This window comes from Myxocyprinus asiaticus, chromosome 20 (assembly GCF_019703515.2).
Source record: "Myxocyprinus asiaticus isolate MX2 ecotype Aquarium Trade chromosome 20, UBuf_Myxa_2, whole genome shotgun sequence".
NCBI classification, from domain to species: domain Eukaryota; kingdom Metazoa; phylum Chordata; class Actinopteri; order Cypriniformes; family Catostomidae; genus Myxocyprinus; species Myxocyprinus asiaticus.
The window spans coordinates 33,705,773-33,720,488 of record NC_059363.1 but is presented as its reverse complement, the minus strand read 5'-3'; the positions used below and the strand labels follow the sequence as shown (position 1 = coordinate 33,720,488).

The following is a 14,716-nucleotide window of genomic DNA, read 5'->3' as shown; positions in this document are numbered from 1 at the left end:
TATACTGCCTTGAAGCTACTTTTTGGGGGTCTTTATCCACTGCAACAGGGGGGCTTTTTACCCCAAATACTATCCTTTCACTTATTGGATAGTTCTTAAAAAACATTTGATTTAATCACCTTGAACAAAACTGAAAATTATTTATTTTTTTGTCTCAAAATAAATGTGATATTTTCAGGAATTCTCATTAGCTATATAAATTTACAGTATTCTAAAAATGAAATAATATATTATTGATTGCTAAAACATTTATTGCATTACAACGGGAATAAGATATTTCATACCATTTGGAATGTGGATATAAGATGCATGAAAATACATCATAATGATTAAGAAACAGAGCTAACATTCTAAAAAAAAATCTTACATTTTGTTACTTTGATATTGAGAACATGCCACCAGACCAGATCGATTCTCCTTCTAAATCTGATACGCTTTATTATACAGTGCATCCGGAAAGTATTCACAGCGCTTCACTTTTTCCACATTTTGTTATGTTACAGCCTTATTCCAAAATGGATTAAAGTCATTGTTTTCCTCAAAATTCTACAAACAATACCCCATAATGACAACGTGAAAGAAGTTTGTTTGAAATCTTTGCAAATTTATTAAAAATAAAAAACCGAAAAAAAATCACATGTACATAAGGATTCACAGCCTTTGCCATGACACTCAAAATTGAGCTCAGGTGCATCCTGTTTCCACTGATCATCCTTGAGAAGTTTCTACAACTTGATTGGAATCCACCTGTGGTAAATTCAGTTGATTGGACATGATTTGGAAAGGTACACACCTGTCTATATAAGGTCCCACAGTTAACAGTGCATGTCAGAGCACAAACCAAACCATGAAGTCCAAGGAATTGTCTGTAGACCTCCGAGACAGGATTGTATCGAGGCACAGATCTGGGGAAGGGTACAGAAAAATGTCTGCAGCATTGAAGGTCCCAATGAGCACAGTGGCCTCCATCATCCGTAAATGGAAGAAGTTTGGAACCACCAGGACTCTTCCTAGAGCTGGCCGCCCGGCCAAACTGAGCGATCGGTGGAGAAGGGCCTTAGTCAGAGAGGTGACCAAGAACCCGATGGTCACTCTGAAAGAGCTCCAGCATTTCTCTGTGGAGAGAGGAGAACCTTCCAGAAGAACAACCATCTCTGCAGCGCTCCACCAATCAGGCCTGTATGGTAGAGTGGCCAGACGGAAGCCACTCCTCAGTAAAAGGCACATGACAGCCGCCTGGAGTTTGCCAAAAGGCACCTGAAGGACTCTCGGACCATGAGAAACAAAGATTGAACTCTTTGGCCTGAATGGCAAGCGTCATGTCTGGAGGAAACCAGGCACTGCTCATCACCTGGCCAATACCATCCCTAAAGCGAAGCATGGTGGTGGCAGCATCATGCTGTGGGGATGTTTTTCAGCGGCAGGAACTGGGAGACTAGTCAGGATCGAGGGAAAGATGAATGCAGCAATGTACAGAGACATCCTTGATGAAAACCTGCTCCAGAGTGCTCTGGACCTCCGACTGGGGCGAAGGTTCATCTTCCAACAGGACAATGACCCTAAGCACACAGCCAAGATAACTAAGGAGTGGCTCTGGGACAACTCTGTGAATGTCCTTGAGTGGCCCAGCCAGAGGCCAGACTTGAACCCGATTGAATATCTCTGGAGAGATCTGAAAATGGCTGTGCACCGATGCTCCCAATCCAACCTGATGGAGCTTGAGAGGTCCTGCAAAGAAGAATGGGATAAACTGCCCAAAAATAGGTGTGCCAAGCTTGTAGCATCATACTCAAAAAGACTTGAGGCTGTAATTGGTGCCAAAGGTGCTTCAACAAAGTATTGAGCAAAGGCTGTGAATACTTGTGTACATGTGAATAATTTTTTTTTTTCCTGTTTTTTTTATTTTTAATAAATTTGCAAAGATTTCAAACAAACTTCTTTCACATTGTCATTATGGGGTATTGTTTGTAGAATTTGAGGAAAATAATGAATTTAATCCATTTTGGAATAAGGCTGTAACGTAACAAAATGTGGAAAAAGTGAAGCGCTTTGAATACTTTCCGGATGCACTGTATTCTGTGACTAAAATGCAATTAGCTACACAAATACAGTAGCCTCACTGGGACATAGTAAATATACGACTTACTAAAAAAACAAAAACCTTTTGATCCTGTAATCCAAATTCATATACAGTATAATCATGTTAACAGTAATGTATGTCATCATACCACAGAATTACTGAAGGTATCTCTTTATTAAGAGTAGCACATACATGACAGTACATACAAAATAACCTGCTCAATTTCCACTCTCTATACAAAATGCACTCACTCACACGCTTACAAGACAAAATCTTTCATAAAATATTTTTAATGATAATCAGAAACAACAAGTCACCCTATTAAGTAAGTTACTCTTAAATCTGTGTCATAATAAAATATTTTGAAAAACAGAACTTTTTATACATTGGGAATCTATAATAGCCCTATTGGCGAAGGCATTTGCATATAGGGCCCTATTCTCAGTCAGCAGCTTAGATAATAATGCTTCTTTGGTTTAATTCCAGCACTTTACAGATCAGAGTACAAAGTGTGGAAAATTGAGTCGTTTCATTAAAAAAATTTAGTAAACAAAAAATAAAGTCTTGGTTCCTCTTGACTGCCCTTTTAGGAGCTGAGTCTTTGTCCTTGCACAGTTAACAAAATAAACTTTTTAAGTTTTGTTCAATAAAGATCATCCTTTATGTTAAGGATGAAAATATCACCTAATACTGTTTTCACTAAGTGTAATATAGTCTCATACCTGTGGGTGACAATTTTAAACAAATTGAATGGCTAATAAGAAACACATATTCAGAAATGGTACACAAAACATACAAACACACACACACACACAAACATCTTTATCTCAGTTATTCATTCTAGACTTATGAACACATAAAATGGACTTTGTTTATGTGACACATGACATGCAACCAGGTTTACCTTACGGCAGTGGATTTTAATAAATAAGAGGGGGAAGACTTGGAAAAGGTGTAGCTGGCAACTAAATCAATCAAACCACTTCAATTGCTGCTGCTGCTACCACTACTACTACTACTAAAACATAATATTACAATATAATAATATAAGTCCTTTGGGTCAGTCTCAGATTTTAGGTTTGGTCCATTGGTTTTTCTTAAAAGAGCTGTGAGAAGCTAATGTCAGGATGCATCACCGCACAACAGATTCTTCCTGTATAAATCACTGAAAGGGCCCCCATGTGCTAAAGAGAAGCCCCATCACCATTACAGCTCTGCATCTGGGATCTTGAGGTGCAGAGCAATGGCAGCATCCATAAGAGAGTGATGAGGATTATGAAGTCGCACAGAAGGGGGCGGGTGAATGTGATTTGCTGAAATCACAGCAAGTCATCGTTTACCTGCGAGGAGGCTGACACCTGTAAGAAAGCACATCTCTATGTTAATGTGAGCTCTAGTTATGTAAGCTTACAGAACAAAGCACTATTTGTCCTCTTGACCTTTGAATGTAAAAAACTGCTCTTTTATAAATGTCACTAAAATGTAGAGGCTTCATTATCCACAGTTTTCCTGACCAACTACTAGGTGGCGTCATGATGATTCTGATTGCCGCTGGACTATTTTCTGGTTCAGGTCTCCTTAAGAAGCTATGTAAAATCTACAGAAATTAGTGATCCAGGCAGAGAACAACTAACAGTTGAGTGTTAGTTGGTGTAAAAATGAATTCAGCCTCAACTTGTGCAGATTTGGCTGTCATCGGGGATGGATTGGCTATTGGGAGCACCAGGACTTTTCCCGGTGGACCAGTCAAGTAGTGAGCCAGTAGGTCGAGCAGTGCGCTGAACGGCGAAACAGTCAAGCACTGTCATTAACTATGGTGCATGTGAAACACCAAAACCCCAATACTCCAAAAGTGTGACGAAATGGCCGCAGCACGACAGCAGAGCAGGACCAGGGTGTCTGTCACCCTCACTGTGCTGACGAACCTGCTCTGTGCTCGCGCTGTGCTGTCAAGAGGTAAACACAATGTGATTCGTGCAACCCATTTGAAAGAAACTTGAAGTAGTTAATGATATCAATGTAACTAATCTCGGGCCATCGCTTCATGCAACCCGCTCCTTAAACTTTGACGGTCCTGACATGAAGACTGTTCCATTAGGTAAAGGCAGCATAATAAATGTAAGATATCTGAGCTGTCTTCTAAGATACCTTGTTTTGCCCAACTTATAAGATATATATTTATTATAATTATAAGCATTGCATGTCACCTTTGCGGAAAAGGCAATAGCACCAAATTCAGTAAAAATTGTTTTTTTTTTTTTTTTAAATAAATAAATAATTGCCTAGTTACTGCATGTAGAGTTTTAAAAAAACATGTCACTTTTGAGTTAACATTAGGATGCTGGTAAAATCAAGGATTAGATAAAGTAGAAATAGATCCTTATGGTAACAACTGAACGTTATCACTTTACAGTATAGAAGGAAGCTGCCTATGAAGACAGTAAAGGCTGGCTGTATTTGATTTTGATATTTGAAGCTACCCTTCTCTGCATGATAATTCAAATGATTCAAAATATACTTTTTTTACTGCAAGTGTTAATTGTCATCAGCGTTTCATTCTGTGGTCCTGCATGTTGAATATGACTGACAAATATTGATAACATCTTGGACAAGTTTACTACATTGAAGTTTTGCAATGAAAGCACCCAATACAGACACTGATGCACAAACGCAGATACGTTTTACATGTCTAAAGCATTTAAAGAGAATAAACTAGTCTTAATCAACTCACCAGAAACCATGATTCAGCTTATAACAACTTAAAATATAATCTGCATACACAATAAGCAATAGTAAAATTAATTGACATCTTTCAACTGAAAAGTTTTTGCATGTTTTAATAAAAAATTTATTTAATAAAACTTGTCATAAGCATATTTCCAGTATGTTTTGTTTGTTATGCAAGTTTAAAGAAACTTACATTTCGCCCCAGGCTCGTTCATGTCCTTGGTACAAATATGCTCATAGTACCAGCAGCTCACACATCAGACTCCTCAGTAATCTTCGGCAAACTTCGACAGATATTTGGACTAGCTCATTTGGTTCTTTTTGAGCCGGACACAAATGAAAAGCTTGATTCGTTCATTTCGAACAGGATCTTTGGTTAATAACAGGTCTTGTACCTCGTAAAAGCCACCTAGCCTGTATGAGTCCAACTTGTTCATTTTGAACTCGTCTCAAGCTACTAGTCGTCTGCATTTAGCATCGTTTTAGTATGTTGTTGCTGATACATAATTAATGAAATTCAGATTTCTTGAAAACATCTATCACACACAAACACGATTAGAAAATGAATATATTATTAACAATGTGTTAGCAACATAGAATAAAAATGCCTACTTAATTCGAGACCTTCATTTAAAAAAAATATTTAAATATTTTAAAAATAATAATAAAAGAAATAGACACTTGTAGGATTATAAATGTTTTATTCAGCTACTGCCATTAATGTTTCAACACATAAGTCGGTAATCCTTGGCAAACTTCGACAGTTAGTGGGACCGGCTCATTTGGTTCTTTTTGAGTCAGACAGTTCAATGTGCTGTGTGTACAGTTTCAAATTTCGTCATCAACCCGGAACTAAAGTTTGATTCAGTTAGATTTTGTAAACCGGCTCGACCAGTTACTTGCTGAGAATTGGCTCAAAAGAATGATTCGTTCAAGAATCGGACATCACTAAATGTCACTGTAAAAATGCACTATTCACAGTCGGCCATGATTTATTTACAAGGGGTTAGCTAGTCATATGATCTCAACATGGCTGTGCTCATGAATGTAGATTTAAAGCAGCCAAATTCATTTTTTTTTTTTTATATTACACTTTCAATTCTGCAAACATCTCATAACATTTAACTTACGTGTCACATTCTTTCACCCTTTGTTTCTCCTTCCTTTTTCTCCCTCGATTTCTGGGTTTCCATCTACATTGAAATGAAGAAACACTGTAATCACTGTAATCCAATTTCTCTGTACACCAAATTGTAATTGTGTAAATGTTCTGCAGCTTGTTACCTGTCATGTTTTGTTGTCGGCTTTCTTAGTCTTGGCATCAAAAGTGATAAAATCATGAGAAATCAAGAGAAATCATTCAGTAAGCCAAGAAAAATATTGCATTCAATGTTTAAATATATAATAAGAATAAAAAGCTTTATCACGTTGCAAAACATATGCAGTTACATGAACATACTGAATAGATTTTTTGCCTTACCTACATTCACAGGCTTTGTGCTCCACAAAGGTCATCTCCACATATTCCTGGCCCTGTTCTGCTGGCTTTATCTTTAAGAGCTGAAAAAAGTCATAACATTAATATCCAGTTCAACACCATGAATGAAACAGACAAGACAAAGTCATTCTTTGAAAGAAAGGACATGTCAGGTCAATATGTTTCAGAGAATGTCAGAGGCAGGACCAAAATGCAGAGTTCAAAATAAAAACGTATTAATACAAAATAAATAAAAACCAACCAAAACACCCACAAGGGGGGAAAACAAACATAAACTACCCCGTAGGAGGAAAAGGTATACAGGCTGGGGCAGAGGGTAATGGGGAATAATAGGACCGACCGGACTGGAAACGGGGAATAACAAGAGCACAAACCAACACACCGACCAACAGACTGACTGGAAACATATAAGCACACAAGACTGGAAACAAGACAAACTGGCACTGGACAGCAAACAAGAGGAGATTAAATAGGGAGAAAAATCAAATGAGTTAACAGGGGACAGGTGAGGCAAATTAACTAATAATAAGCAAACAAGGAGGTGGGGTATGACGTAAGACAGAGAGACACATGGCAATAAAGAAACAAAACAAATCCACGTGCTCTCACAAGACAAAACACCCGAATGGCATGAGCGCATATCGCCAAGACGATAAGGCAATATACGCCCATGCCAACTGACAAACAAAACGAGATAATGCATAGCAATGCCAAAGCGATGCCACGCATTCTCACACTAAACGGAACCTGAGCATACATCGCAAGGCAAACGGCACGCGATGCATGCAACAAAAACAAGACTGGACACCTGTGCGAGAGTTCAGCCACACACAAATCTGAAATCTCTGACTGAAGTGACTGAACCTAAGCATAATGTGAAGACATCTCGTGACCCTGGTGCGCAACGCAATGCGAGCATGACGCGAGAGTTAGACAAACTACTGACACGAGTGCATGCTGCCAAGATGACATAAGCACGATGCACCCATGTCAATAACAGACAGACATAGAGAACGAGTGTTCAGATCCCGACACAGACGAAACCGAACCAGACAGGAAGTCAGGATCCAGACACCGTGCTCCCGACATGAAACAAGACAGACGAGCGCACAGCAGGGAATACAACCAAAACCGCATGCTCACACAAAGACAGACAACAAAACACAAGACAGACATGGGACGATAATGCCACGGTCCTGTCAGACCGAAACCCAGACTGACAGAGTGACAGGACCGTGACAGTACGCCTCCCGGCATCCCAAAACGGGAACATCAAACAATACACAAGACAGACAAAATGGGCACTAACATCAAACAGAACACACAACAGAAAGGGAGGGAAGGGAGGGAAACCAGGAAGGGAACTTAAGGAAAGGGGTGGGGTCCGGCAGCCTGGGGGGAGGCCTCAGGGCAGAGGCAGGGTCTGGCGGCCTGGGGGGAAGCCTCAGGGCAGAGGCGGCGTCTGGCGGCCTGTGAGGTGGCCTCAGGGTAGAGGTGGATTCTGGTGGTCTGGGAGGTGGCCTCAGGGCAAAGGGGACAGAGTACTGGGCAGTGAACTGGATGGCAGCCACTGGACAAGGGGCAGTGAACTGGATGACGCCGCTGGACGGGGGCAGTGAACTGGATGGTGGCCTCTGGACAGAGTTCAGGAGGGAGCGGCTCAGGGGCGGAGCCATGGAAGGACCTGCGTGGCCGTGAACACCGGCAGAGACTGGGGAACGGTCTCTTGGTCGTGAGCACTGGCAGTGACAGGGGAACAGTCTCAATGGTGTGAGCACAGGCAGTGACAGGGGAACGACCTCCGTGGTCGTGGGCACTGGCAGTAAAATGGGAACAGCCTTCGTGGCTGTGAGCACAGGCAGTGACAGGGGAACAGCCTCCGTGGCCAGGGGCACTGGCAGTGACAGGGGAACGAACTCCGTGGCCTGGGGCACTGGCAGTGACAGTGACAGGGGAACGACCTCCATGGTCGTGGGCACTGACAGTGACATGGAAACAGCCTCATTGGCCGGGAGTGCTGGCAGTGACTGGGTAACAGGAGCCCTTCTCCTCCTCCTCCTCCTCTTCTGGGCAGCCGGGAGCACTGCTGTGGGAGCTCCATCATAACCAAGGACGCTTGCACTGGGATGGACGAGGCTTCAGACACTGGCTCTGGGATGGATGAGGCATCAGACGCCAGTTCTGGGACGGACGAGGCTTCAGGAACTGGCTCGTTGACCGTGGCAGGCGTGGGCACTGGCTCATTGACCGTGGCATGCATTCAGATCCCTTCACAGACCGAAACCGAACCAGACAGGAAGTCAGGATCCAGACACCATGCTCCCAACATGAAATAAGACAGACTGAAGAGCGCACAGCAGGGAATAGAACCAAAACCATGCGCTCACTCAAAGACAGACAACGAAACACAAGACAGATATGGGAAGATAATGCCACGATCCTGTCAGACCAAAACTCAGACTGACAGAGTGACAGGACCGTGACAATATGACTAACAATCAACAATGCATGCATGCAATTATTATACTTATATATATATGTTGGGAGGGTTACTTCTGAAATGTTTTCCACTACAGATTACAGAATACGTGCTGTAAAATGTAATTTGTAACATATTCCGTTAGATTACTCAAGGTCAGTAACGTATTCTAAATAATTTGGATTACTTCTTCAGCACTGGTAGATTTTTTCACATGTTTTTACTATAAAAACTCTGCCAGTGCAGTAAGTCAAAATACACATGTTAAAAATACATTCTCTGAAAAACCTAAATATCTTATGCAGTGTAGTTTCTAAAACAAGATCATTCAAATTGATCTTGTTTTAATGATTTTTAGATATTTTTACAGGAAAACAATACAAAAATTATTATCAAGAATACGATTTTTGCCCTAATATCAGAGGTCTTACTAGAAAAAAAAAAAAAATTATGATCCAACATGAATTTTCTTGATAAAAAAACATGATCGTGCCTGGTAACGTGCATATAAAATGGCTAGAAATAGTATTTTATCTTTGCGTAAAGCTGAAAATTTACACAAGGTTTATTTCTATTTCTTCTGCTCCAAACTTACTTCAAACTTACTTCTCTGTCTGTTCGTATGAATGTAACACATCATAAGAAAGTGTTTCACCGCTGTTCAAATGTACTTTGGATTGCATCATTTATATTATAAATGTTTTCTATCTGAAAGGACTAAATATTAAATGAAACAAATGACAAAAAAATGCAAAGTAATCTCTTCAGTTATCAAAATACTTTTTGAATGTAACTGTATTCTAATTACTAATGATTTAAAATGTAACTGTAGTGGAATACAGTTACTTATACTTTGTATTTTAAATACGTAATCCCATTACATGTATCCCGTTACTCTCCAACACTGTATGTATGTGTATATATATATATATATATATATATATATATATATATATATATATATATATATATATATATATATTAGGGGTGTAAATCGGACGTTTCATCACAATACGATCTTATATCGATTGTCTTGGCCTGCGATCCGATATTTGCCGATACTTCAAAGTCTGCCGCGATACGATTTCAATTTGATTCGATTCAGGGCCCTGCGATCGATATTCCAATGGTGTGTGCTAGGGGTGTAACGATTCATCAATCCAATAACCAATGATCCAGTGTTATCGATACAATGTGTAAATATCGACAGACATTTTTTAAAGATGTACCTTTATTTTAATACTCTCATGTCAGCAACGTCCGTACGCATTTCCATCAGGCGATGAAGCAACCTTTTTACATTAATTTCCCTTTATGAGCACTAAATACGCTTTTCATGTGGGACAAGGATGTACGCATGGTCTGTGAAGCCAAATTGCGCTCTGCTATCCGTGCGTGCGCGTCAACTGGGCTTCCCGCGAAACACGAGCTCCAGTGACAGGATCAGTATGAGCACATCAACCGGGCGCTCCTTAAAAGTGAGCTTTCGTGACAAACGCAGAGCGGCTCATGTGCGAGATTAATTCGGGCTTCCATCGATATTGTTGCGCATGTGACCCATTTGAATTTTACATGATAATTTGCTATTTAAAAGTACCATGGAGCAGTTCAACCATTATGTGAAACGTCTTGACATTCTGAACAGCACTAATGAGGGAAAGAGAAATCACCTGCTGCCCAGTACTAGCATCAGTTATAAGACTTTACACATCTACACATCAACACCCTTACTAATATTTATCCCAGTTAATTTTTCATTACAACTGTGGAAGTTGTAGCCAAGAAAACCGGGGATAGCACGGATAGTTGGAAACAAGTCATGGGTATGTAAGTACTTTGAATTGGATTAAACTGAATAATAAGTTGTAATCAAACGATTGATGATCACTTGTGTTATGTTATTTTATATATTATTATGTGTATAATTTTTTTCAACATCTGAAGTATCTATTTTGTTGTGGATGTCCCAATGTGGATACTAAATATGCAATTTTCAGAAAGCTCAATAAAATATTCAAATTATATTTTGGTTGCATTTGAGGACATATTTTTTTTAAATGATTGTGTAAAATAGGCACATAATAGGGGTGTAACGATTCATCAATCTGGATCAATGATATATATGTATATCGGGTTACAGGGTTAAAGGTCAGTACAAAAATTACTAAAAGTGGTATTATGAACTATAAATGTACTTTATAAATTGTACATATAATATATTCAGATAAATGTATCAAGGCCCGAGGTTAGTTACGTTGATGGGCTATCATTAAGTACTTTGAATGTATCAATAAAGGTAGATAGACCTATAATATAAAGTAGACCTATAATAGTACATTTCTGTTTTAATTGCCAGACATATATTGGTTGGGTAAATTATAATTTTGGATTTTGAACTGTTTACCCAAATTTGAGTTCCAGGTTTTGCACCTGCTGGCCTGAGAATGCATTTTAAAGGAAATCCCAGGTTAAAAACAACTTATCCTCTATCTCTGCTTTCAATAACTGAATATTAGAATGTATTCATATCTTTAATATCCTTTGGACTGTTTGACCTTGTTGATGTGAAAATCCTTACTTGCATGGTGGTGTTAGAAGTGAGTGTAGGGTGACACTCCAGGTTCTCATCCCCACAGCAACCAGCGCAGCGGATCAATGGCACGCAGGCGGGGCTGAAAATGTGCTCCACCTCCCCAGGGTACTCCTGAACAACTTCCACTAGCTTCTCTATAGTTCGACAGAAGCTTTTGCCCCAAACCTCCTGAAACAGCATCACTGCAACACAGTCAAAAGAATATGGATGAGCCAATCAGTGAGACGTGTATGCACTCAGGTGAGGCGCTTGTTTTTCCCAGAGAGTGGGAAATGGGACAAAGCAGCCTCTGAGACTGAGCTGCTTGAAGTTCTTGCTTGTGCCTTTAAAAAAAAAAAATTAAACTTTCTAGGAATGAAACTCGACTTGGTTGCCATGACACACATGACTGACTAATGCATTCAGTCCACTCTCCTATGCTTGACAAGGTTCTGGACAGAACCCTACCATTAAAAAAGCAAATGGTGTTCACCGTATTGGCTCGCATTTGAGCTTCACTGGCCGTGCTGCCCTTTCCAGAGTTGCACATTATGATGTTCTCCGTGTTCAGTGAAAGTTCAGGTCTCTGGTGCAGCCGCACTTTCGGTGCTTGTTAAAAGCGCCATTGACACTCCCACCACCAAGAAATTGGCATGTCTAAAGGTGGCCTGGTGCCAGAATTAACTTCTCGCTTTCCCTGCCATTGCGAGCCGGGAAGGAGTGGGTGAGTGTTCCCTGTAACACAGGATGGTTTTGCCCTTTTTTTACTGTTGTTGATACCATGCCAGAAGACTGCCATATCACAACATAAACGTATGACCTTGTTGCGTATTCACAAGACATGCAAGCTGGATAGACCCTGTGGAGCAGTTTCTTCCACGTTCCTAGGACAGCGATCTCACTTTCCCCACCATTTGCTGGAAACGCAAACCCTTTTTCAGTCTTTGCTGTTGGCTGTATGGCAGAAGTCTGCCATGCTCCGGTACAACTGACAGACATTGTAGCAGCTACACAAGGCACAAACATGTTCACAAAAGTGAGCAAAAAAATCAAGCTTAACCGTCTCGGTGAGTGGTGTTCAGCCTCCAGCGGCTACACACAAGTCCCTGGGTCCTTTGACCTGGTGCTTGTATGTGTGGCCTCCCAGGGATCTCTAGTTGGGTCTGAGCATAGTCGAACACGGTTATATGCTTCAGTTCGTAAGGAGACCGCCTCATCTCAACGGTGTTCTGTCCTCCACCGCATGGTGAGGTGATTTTACGATTATACAATACCTCCTCTTCAAAGATGCAATAGAGATACAGGCATGTGTGGCACAGAACAGGTTTTATAGCCGCTAATTTCCTGGTCACCAAATTGGACGGTGAGCTGTGGTCCATTCAGGACTTGAGGCTCATGAATTGGACACTTATTTCTAGGCTTTTTACCTAGGTTTTTGTCTCATGTCCGTCCACTGAACTGGTTTGTGTCAAGCAATTTAGACTCATATGTGCAGATAACCCCTTGCTGGAGGCCATTCTTGAGATTCGACTACAAGGGGACAGCATTCCAGTTCAAGGTCCAACCCTTCAGGTTCACATTTACTAAATGTGAATATGCAGCACTCACTCAGCTGAGGCTTACTGATGGCTGCATTACCTCTATGATTGGTTGCTGCTAGCTCAATCGGACATATAAGCGTGCAAGAACAGTGTTGTGTCTTATTATCTAGTTACACTGTACTGACAATAGAGGTGCTGAATACTTCTTGATACAGTAACACAGGGTAAGATGAGGAGGAAGAAAAGTGAGTGGACTAGTATTTACTTGTAAAGTTGTGGTTCTCAGTAATGTACTCGGGTTGAAACTACGGTGTCTTCATTAAAGTCTGTGGACTTAACAAATTTGCGACGAGGATAGAAATTTTCAAGATATTGGGTATTGCTGACTGTTCCATGATATTTGTGAATGTTTTTGCACCACCAATGTTTCTGCCCTCCCGGGGAAAGCCGATCATGCAGTTCGACATGTGGTTGCGCATGTATGATAATTATTTACTGGTAATCAACGCAAGGGGCTCAGCATGGCCTGATGCCCACAGGAGAGCCACATTGCTTCATTGCCTGGGTGCAGAGGGCCAACAGATCTTTTAAGCACAACCAGATACTGGTGAGACATATACCGCTATTGTTGCATTGAAAAAACAGGTCACTCCCTAAGTTAACATTGTCGTGGAGCGGCATACTGTACATTCAGGAAATTGATCAAAAGGCCCTCATGAAAACATACAACAGCATGTCGCTGCCTTGCATGCACTTGCTGCTAATTGTGACTTTGGTGATAAAGCAGACGATATGAAAAGTGATAGCATTAGACTATTATATATTATATATTAAGCCGGACCTGACTCTAGAGAAAGCCACAGCTCTTGCAATGGGATTGGAAGATGTGGTTGAGCACTCCTAGGAAATGACGGCTGACAATGATGCTCCAGTGTGGGCTGTACAGTTCAAGCCAAGCCATCAGAGAGAAACAGCACTCACATCTAACTGCTGCCACCACCCCTTAGGCCCGTAAGTCCTGTTTCCGATGCATAAATGAAACTCGACCCTGTAACCATGTCAGCACCTTACCGACGAACGCGAACAGTCCATTCACCTACACTTGATAAGGTTCAAGCTGGGGAGAACCCTGGCGTTGCGTCAGTACCAGTGAGTGCTGGGCAGCTACCGCCGCCATCACCCTGCTAGGCTTGCTATGGATGAGAATTCTTCAGTGCTGGATCAGCCCAAGAGTCCCTCATTATGCTTGGCGACATGGTCACCTACACCTCCTAGTGACGCATCATTGTGTTTAAGCCACGCTAGCTATTGGAGAACAGCCAAGTTTATCAGAAAGGTGTGACACTTGCAGAGATGGCCAGATGCTAAGTTGTCCCCATGGATGCGTCCAACACAGGCTGGGGAGCCTTGTGTAATGGACATCCGGCGTTTGGCACATAGAAAGGTGCACAAACTGTGTGGCACATAAATCACCCAAGCAGGAGTACAGTTAAATCATCCCATGTTGAACCTGGCGAACCTTGGAATTCTATTTTGGAGAGAGTCATGAAAACTCCACCCTCAAACAGTTCAGAGGCATTGGGAGGTATTCGGGGTAAGCTGAAGTGGACCTGTTGCCTTCCCAGAGACCACACATTATCAGATCTGGTACTCCATATCAAAAGCTCCACTAGGCTTGGACGCCTTTGCACACAAATGGCCAGTGAAACATGAATATGCATTTCCCCATCAGCTTGCTACATCAAGTTTTGTGCAAGATACGGGAAGACATGGAAACAGTGTGATTGGTGTTGGTTGTCAAACTGGTGTGATTGTATGG

General features: G+C 41.2%; 1 protein-coding gene across 1 annotated transcript in view; it reads right to left on the bottom strand.

The window, feature by feature from the left end:
• Positions 1-2,164: 2,164 nt before the first annotated feature.
• pgfb (placental growth factor b) overlaps positions 2,165-14,716 on the bottom strand; it is a 52,907-nt gene continuing 40,355 nt past the window's right edge. Inside the window, exons 3-7 of the mRNA XM_051646883.1 lie at positions 11,363-11,559; positions 6,288-6,367; positions 6,092-6,121; positions 5,938-6,000; positions 2,165-3,438 (exon numbers count right to left, since the gene is read on the bottom strand). Coding sequence (XP_051502843.1) covers positions 3,417-3,438; positions 5,938-6,000; positions 6,092-6,121; positions 6,288-6,367; positions 11,363-11,559 — 392 coding nt within the window. The 3' untranslated portion in view covers positions 2,165-3,416. The remainder of the gene's footprint in view (positions 3,439-5,937; positions 6,001-6,091; positions 6,122-6,287; positions 6,368-11,362; positions 11,560-14,716) is intronic.